This window comes from Tupaia chinensis, unplaced genomic scaffold (assembly GCF_000334495.1).
Source record: "Tupaia chinensis unplaced genomic scaffold, TupChi_1.0 Scaffold149383_1, whole genome shotgun sequence".
Lineage (NCBI taxonomy): Eukaryota > Metazoa > Chordata > Mammalia > Scandentia > Tupaiidae > Tupaia > Tupaia belangeri.
In genome coordinates, this window is record NW_006209227.1 from 2,882,777 (window position 1) to 2,891,101 (window position 8,325).

Here is an 8,325-nt window from a genome sequence, read left to right on the forward strand (position 1 = left end):
GAAGAGCGGGCGCTCTGAGCTGTACTTCAGGCCGCTCGTCGTACTCCAGGGCGTTAGGTTTAATTTGCGTCTAGCATGTTATATTTCTTAGAAAGCTTTTTATGCCTTTCCCCACTTTTTTCTTAAAAGGTTATTTTGTCCATGAGTGAGACAGCTAGAGAAAGAGCACATGCTTGCCACAGGGTCCACCCCTCTCGCCCAGCCTGACCTTGGGTGCCAGAGGGCTCCCGGTCCAGACCCCTCACCCAGCATCCCATCCTACTGCGTGCAGCCGTCTGGCCCGGTTTCTTTCCGTTTAGAGTTATTTATCACCTGTGGTCACAGAGGACCACGTTACAGTCCGGTATCTTCGAGGGTGGGGATCCAGGCTCAGGAGTCTTCCCGTGGGCTGCAAGTTCTTTCAAAGTGTGTCGGCCACCTGCTGTGTGAGCAGAACCAGGAAGTTCTTCACTCGCCTGCGCCTGCTCGGGTGCCCTGGAGGTGAGCGCTAAGGCCAGCGTCCCCGGGCTCTGCGGGGCGACAGCAGCCCGGAGAGCACGCAGCCCTGCCCCGTTCCCGCTGCGCTGTGGTGTTGGCCGCCTCACACACGGACAGGCATGCTGGTGGCACTCTGAATGCCTGTGCTTTTAAATTGGTATTAATGCCAGTGCTGGTATTTCAGAATTAAGAAAATCTGGAACCTGAATAATTTACATTTTGAGAGGTGTCCCTAGAGGGTCAGTACATACAAATTTGAAATTAAACAAAGTGACTTGTTTAGAGAGGGTTTGATTACATCATTTTTGCTTTTTACTTTTTTTTTGTTTGTTTTCGGTTTCTTTCTTTTTTTGCTATAGTGCAGTATGCACTCTCCAGAGCCACAGGGAAAGTGAGAAATCAGCCCCTGGGGGATGGCCATGCTGGAATGCTCCTCTCGGGAGTTTGGGCATAAGCGCCAGCATGACTTTTCAGCCACCAGGTGCAGGACTTGAACCATGCAGTTGGTCATGTGGGATCCAGCCGCCTTAATCTTGACGCCACCAACTGGCCCCACCATCCTTTTTTTTTTTTTTAAAAAAAAAAAAAAAAAAAAAAAAAAACCACAGCTTCAGTTCTGTTTGGAGTTACTTAAAAGGTTGAGTCTATTTTCTTAGGCATTAGTATTTTCTACAGGGTTTCCAGATACTTATCATAGGATGAAGCCAGAGGTGGTGGTATGGAGGGGGCTTGGGGAGAAAGCCGAGCAGAATGGTGAGTTCCTCAGGCCGAGGCCCAGGCTGTGCTTTGGAGCCTGGTTGTCCACGCTCTCCAGCTGGGATTCCTCTGCCGGTCCCCCTTTCTCCCTGAGCCGACCCCTCCTGCTCGGGCCTCTCTTTCTCTAGAGTGATCGTGTTTAGCCGGGACCTCCCCCAGTGTGTTAGCTGGTGAAACCCAGTCGGAAGAATGGAGGGTTGTCACACTGGACCCTCACTTCTTCTCCGGTGGGTCGCCGTGAAGGCACCTGGTTCACATTTCAAAGTGAAACACTGGTACTGAAAGTTGTGTTTTGTCGTTAGAAAAAGTGAACACAGAAATACCAGCATTGATGGGTTACTTTTCCCCCTCTTTTGTTCCATAGTGCAATCACTAACGACTTCTCGAGATTAAAAAAAAAAAATCACACAGGTGGTGAGGTTTCACATGGCCCAATTCGTGGTTTGAGTCCCAGGCCCAGCGGCTTGAAAAATATACTAAACACATGTGTGCCTGCATGCCCACATTGCCAAAAATCCCAAGTGGAGAAGGGATCACAGTGTGGCCATCCCTCCTAGGGGTTGATGCCTCACTCCCTGCCCCGCCCATTTCTCTATGACTAGCACATGTACCCTGTACCAAAAAATAAACATAAAAAAAATTGTGGTATTTGACTGTGAAGCTCTTCGTTAGAAAGAAGCAGGTCGAGTGGATTAATTTGACACTAGCTTACTGACTGGATGCAGCATCAGGGTGCCTGGATGTCTGGTGCTCATCAAGGTCAGGGAGATTGCGGGCAGCACTGGCCAGGCGTAGGGTGGGCCTCACCCCTGTGCTTCTCTCTTTCCAGTCAATCATATTTGACGAAGTGGACCTCACGGACGCCAGCGTGGCTGAGTCTAGCACCAAAAACGTCAACAACAGTTTTACGGTAAGACTCCTGGCCTCGCCGTTCTCAACTCCTCCCACTTGGTTTTCTTGTTCAATTCAAGTAAAGTGTGTCAGCAGCTCAGACCTTGTCTTGGTAAGCTTTAAATTTAGTGTTAAAAATAATACCATGGCCGGAGAGTGTCTGAGAATTTAGTACAACAGAACAAGAATGTCGTCCAAATGAGTATTTTTATAATCATGTTGTAGTTTACATCTTGACAGTTTTTTGCAGAAGTTCGTTTATTTATTTATTTGGAGAGGTTTTTGCTATCGGGTATGTGTGCTAACTTGCCAGAAAGACAGAGAGAGACAGAGAGACAGAATGTGAGAAATCACACCCCAGGGGGGATGGCCACACCGCAATCCCTTCTCCTCCATCTCCTCTCGGGATCTTGGGCACGCACGCACATGCGCCCGGCGTGAGTTTAAGCCACCGGGTCCAGGACTTGAACCGTGGTCGACTACATGGGAGTCCAGCAACATAGCCATTACACTAACTGCTGGTCCCTTGCAGAAGTTTTTTTTTTTTGGTGTAATTGTTGTAGGAAATTTGGAATATGCAAAAAAAAAAGTTAAAGCAATTTAAAAAAACAACTATAATTCAGCTACCTCAAGATATAGAATTTCAATATTTTGGTGGTATTTCTTTATTTTTTTTCTTTACATTTCTTTACATTTAACCTTTTTTTCCTCCCAAATTTATAAAAGTTATATAGGCCTTTCTGCAACATTTCTGAATGCATGGGATCAGGTGCTCTCTTTGGGGTGTTTATCTTGATTTCTAGATTTCTGTGTTTTAACCTATAAACACCATGAAATCATACTGATTCTTTCGTTTCACACCTAGGTTTCTTCGCTTTGATAATTCACGTGGGCATTTCTTCATGTCTCTTACTGAAAGTGTGTATCGTATTGTTTAATGATTGGGTAGGATTTTATTGTATGATTTTTACAAATTTGGCTTCATGAGCTGTCTTCAGAACTCACCTGTGTGGCTCTGGTATCAATAGCAGCACCAGAGGCTTTTTTTCCCTAGCTGCAACTGGCAGCATTTAAGAAAAGTTTGCTGTAGGTCATGAGTGCTGACTGGAGAGAGGGGAAGTAAGAAATCCCCCCTGGGGGATGGCCACATCACAATCCATTCACCTCCATTCACCTCTTGGGATTTGGGGCGCACTTGTACATGTGCCTGGCATGTCTTCCAAGCTGCGGGGTCTGGGATGAACCGCTCAGTCATCATTTGGGACCCAGCCACCTTCACCGCCACACATGCAGCTGGCCCATACCAGAGTCTTTAACAATTTCTTTCTTTCTCTTTTAAAATGTGAAATTTTTAGTTTTTGCTATAGGAGGTGTGTACTTGCCAGAGAGAGGGAGAGAGAGAGAGAGAAAGCAAGCAAGCGAGAAATCAACCTCTAGGAGGAAGGTCATACTGTAACCCCTTCTCCATTCTTCTCTTGGGATTTTGGGCATGCACACATGTATCTGGTGTGACTCTCAAGTTGCCAGGTCCAGGACTTGAACCTAGTAGCTGGCCACATGGGATCCAGCACCTTAACCATCATGACACCAGATGGCCCTAAAGATGTTTTTCTTCATTTGATTAAGCTTTCTCATCTAGACATGAAGCATGTCCTTTGATTTTTATAATTTTTTTAATAACTCAGTCAAAGGTAATTTTCCTCATGTTCCGAATCTGACATTTTGGATTATTTCAGGTTTATTTTATCTCTATTTATGGATCGATTGTTGACATTGCTGATATAAATCGGATTTTCCTTATTCCTCTGAACTTAACATTTTCTTTATGTTGATGTTAATTGTTGTTTTACTCTGTATCTTATCAGGATGACTATCCTGATGGTCTTTCTTATTTCACTGGTAGCATTTTTACTTTGCCCCCATAATGTTCTTTCCATGCTGTCTGAAGAGTCATTTCATCCATTTAAATTGATTCTTCTTTTTTTTTTCTCCCTGGAGAGGTTTTTGCTTTAGGGTGCGTGCACTCACTAGAAAGATAGAGACAGAGAGACAGAAAGCGAGAAGTCACCCCCTGGGTGCATGGCCACGCTGCAATCCCTTTTCTCTTCTCCTCTCAGGGTCTTGGGCACACATGCACACACACCTGGCGTGAGTTTAAGCCACCAGGTCCGGGACTAGAACCATGATTGATTACAATGGGAGTCCAGTGAAATAGCCATTATGCCAACTGCTGGTCCCTAATGGGTTATTTTTGATTTTTAGTTTTTAGAGTTACTAAAAGAAGTAGGTGCTAAATTTCATTAGTGTTCTGAACATTAATGTAGATATTTAAATTGATAAATTTCCTAATGAGTTGTTCTTAGTAATGTTGAATTTTAGTCCCCAATTTTATTCTTACAATTTTCCTATTGGTGTGTATGCGTTTCTTTGGAGTAGGAGGTGGCCTTTGTGTGTTTTGGTTTCCAAGTTAAACTAACCCCAGACAATTTTGTTAATGCAGACAGCAGATGGCATGTTGAATAAGGTGCTTGACTCCTGCATAGCCAACCTCGGGTTCGAGTCCTGGACCAGGTAGCTTTCTTTCTCTCTCTCTCTCTTTAATTCTCTCTCTCGCTGGTGAGCGCATGTGCCTTATAGCAAGTTAAAAAATAATAACAATAAATAAAAATAATTCTTTAAAAATATTTAGTAACTTTGCATGAGTTTATGTGTTCTGGAATATTTTATATCATCTTGGATTGGTTGTTACTTGAACTTTAAAAAAAGTAATTTTATTTATTGTTACTATTTTTAAAATTTGCTATAGGGCACATGTGCTTAGCAGAGAGAGAGAGAAAGAAAAGGAAAGTGAGAAAACAAGTCACCAGGTCTGGGACTTGAACCATAGTCATGTGGGAGTGAGTCAGTGCCTTAAGCACCATGCCACCTGCTGGCCATACTTGAACATTTGAGAATTTTATTTTTCTTCCATTTTTCTTTTTAGTGTTTTTGCCATAGAGTGTGTGTGCTTGCCAGAGAGAAAGGGAGGGAAAGTGAGAATCCCCTCTGGGGTGTAACCACGCCTCAGTCTCTTCTCCTCCAGTCTCCTCTTGAGGTTTTGGCCACACATGCAGTTTTCTACTGTGATTTCAAGCCATTGGGATCTGGGACTCAATCACAAAGTTGGCCATGTGGAATCCAGCGTCTTAACCTCTGCGCCACCTGCTGGCTTGAAATAATGTACTTAAAGGTTTTTTTTTTTTAGGACTTTTGTCATACATAGGGCACATGCACGCATTGGAGAGAGACAGAGAGAGGGAAAGTGAGAAATCACCTGCTATGGGGATGGTCACACTGCACTCCCCTTCCTTCAGTCTCGTTTTAGGCTTTTGGGCATATGGATCTGGCATGATACTCAGGCTGCCAGGTTCGGGGCTTGAACTGTGGTCATCCATGTGGGAATCCAGCTCTTTTCCACTACATCACCTAGATCCTATAGAACTTACTTAAAATATCTATCTTGAAGACTTTTCAGAGAGGTATGGCTATGATCGATAACTTTCTTACAAGGTTTATTTTTTGCTTTTGGATCGTGTTAGTTGAGTCTCTTGGTTTTGTTTTGGCTAGAGGGGCACATGCTTTCTTTGCAGAGAGACAGAGAGGGGAGGGGAGGAAGCACCCAGCAGGGGGTTGGTCAGCCACAGTCCTTTCTTCCCTGCTTTTCCTTTCAGCATTTTGGGCATACACACAAATAACACCTGACGTGCTTTTCAAGCTGCTGGGTCTAAGACTTGAACCACACAGCAGGCCACGTGGGTTCTGCCTGCCTTAACCACCTTGCCACTGACTGGCCTGATTTGATCCTTTTTATGTCTCCCCCCCCCCCCAAAAAAAAAAAAAGTTTATTTATTTATTTAGGGGGGTTTGCCTTAAGGCACGTATGCTTGCTGGGGATAGAAACAGACAGACAGAGAGTGAGAAGGAAAATGAGAAATCACTCCCCGGGGATGGGGGATGGCCATGCCAGAATCTCTTCTCCATTCTCCTCCTCGGTTCTCGGGCATGCACACACATGCGTCCAGTGTGAATTTCAAGCCACTGGGTCCAGGACTTGAACCATGGTCAGCCATGTGGGAGTCCAGTGACATAACCACTGTGCCATCTGCTGTCCCTAAGCCTTTTTGCTTCTTGAGTCCATTTCTATAATTTACTTTTTTGCTGTTTCTACACCTTCAAATTTAACATCATGTACTCTGTGTACTTTAGACATCTGTATCTTTGGTTAGATCCCCTTTCCTTTTTTTTTCTTTTTTAAGAATTATTTTATTTGGGAGCCAGCAGTTGGCGTAATGGCTCCGTTGCTAGACTCCCATGTAGTTGACTATATAGTTTGAATCCCGGACCCGTTGTCTTAAACTCATGTTTGGCGCATGTGCGTGTGTGCCCAAGATCCTGAGAGGAGAATGGAGGAGAAGGGATTGCGGCGTGGCCATCCCCCTGGGGGGGGGGAGGTGATTTCTCATTTTCTGTCTCTCTGTCTCTCTCTGTCTTTCTGGCTAGTGCACATGCCCTATAGCAAAAAAACCTCTCCAAAAAAAAAAAGATTTTTTTTGTTGTTGTTGTTATTTTTTTAATTTGAGAGGAAGAAAAAGTGAGAGAGCAAGCTGCCAGGTCTGAGACTCGAACCGTGGTCAGCCATGAGGGAGTCCAGCACCCTTACCCACTGCACTCTTCTTTTTTAGCTCCTCCAGGGAGCATGGTCATGCTGCAGTCTCTTCCCCACTTCTCCATCCCGTTGGCATTTGGGCGTGCGTTCTCATGCGCCTAGCGTGTTTCTGGAGCTGTGCCAGAGTGAGGCTTCTAATCGAGGTTGGCCACGTGGGGTCTAGCCTGCTTAACCACTAGGTTGTGGGTCTGCCACATGCCTTTTTCATTTTTATTGTAATTATATTTGTTTAACTTGCATCTCCTGTCAGATTTCTTAACCTCCAGCATTTTTGTATTTTTTGTTTTGAAAGGGAACTGGTTCTTAGATTTTTTTTTTGGAGAGGTTTTTGCTATCAGACAGACAGAGACAGACAGAGAGACAGAAAGCGAGAAATCACCCCCCAGGGGGATGGCCATGCCACAATCCCTTCTCCTCTGTTCTCCTCTTGGGATCTTGGGCACGCACGCACACGCGCCCAGTGTGCGTTTTAAGCCAATGGGTCCGGGACGCGAACCGTGGTCAACTACATGGCAGTCCAACGACATAGCCATTACGCTAACTGCTGGTCCCAGATTATTGATCAGTTCTACTTTGATGTTATCTTTTTTCTCCTTTTCATAACTTTTTTTTTTGACAACTTACTGGCCTATTTTTATTTTTTATCATATCCATATATGTATATATGCATATGAAAATAAATGTATGTAAATGTGTGTGTGTATGTGTGTGTATGTGTGTGTATGTATGTGTGTATGTGTGTGTATGTGTGTGTATGTATGTGTGTATGTGTGTGTATGTGTGTGTATGTATGTGTGTATGTGTGTGTATGTGTGTGTATGTATGTGTGTGTGTGTGTGTGTGTGTGTGTATTGGGTTGTCTGGAAAGTCATGATGCACATTTGCATAGAAAAACAGATGACTTTCCTGGCAATCTCATATAAATGAGTCCCTCACACACACGCCCACATACATATATATATCTCTGTGTGTGCATCTCTGTTCTTTGTGTGTGTGTGTTTACATAAATGAGGGGCTTTAAATTAAACCCCAAATGTCTTTCTGATCACATTCTAAAAGTTATGTTTTCTCCCTGTAAAAAATAATTATTAAAACAGATTACTCTTCTGATTATTTAAGTTACTGAAAAGAAATCCAGCGTAATGGTTACGTCACTGGACTTCCATGTAGTTGACTGTGGTTTGAGTCCCAAACCTGGTGACTTAAAACTCATGCCGGGTGTGTGTGCATGTGTGCCCCAAAATCCCGAGAGGAGAATGGAAGAGAAGGGATTGCAGTGTGGCCATCCCCCCGGGGGGTGATTTCTCGCTTTCTGACTCTCTGGTGATCACATGTGCCTGTAGCAAAAAATATAAAAACAAAAACAAAAAATCACAAACAAACCTATGCTGTTGGGTTGGGAAGTCATGACTGTTTTGCGTAGAAAACCAGAAAAATGCGTCATGACTTTCCCAACAGCCTCGTGGTTTATATCCCAACAGGATTCCTGCAAGTGT

The 8,325-nt window shown here is 44.1% G+C and overlaps 1 protein-coding gene across 1 annotated transcript in view; it reads left to right on the plus strand.

The window, feature by feature from the left end:
- DGKD (diacylglycerol kinase delta) overlaps positions 1 to 8,325 on the plus strand; it is a gene marked incomplete at its 5' end in the record, with an annotated part of 70,402 nt that overhangs the window by 624 nt on the left and 61,453 nt on the right. Inside the window, 1 exon segment of the mRNA XM_014585251.1 lies at positions 2,063 to 2,143. Within this exon segment, the coding sequence (XP_014440737.1) occupies positions 2,063 to 2,143 (81 nt within the window).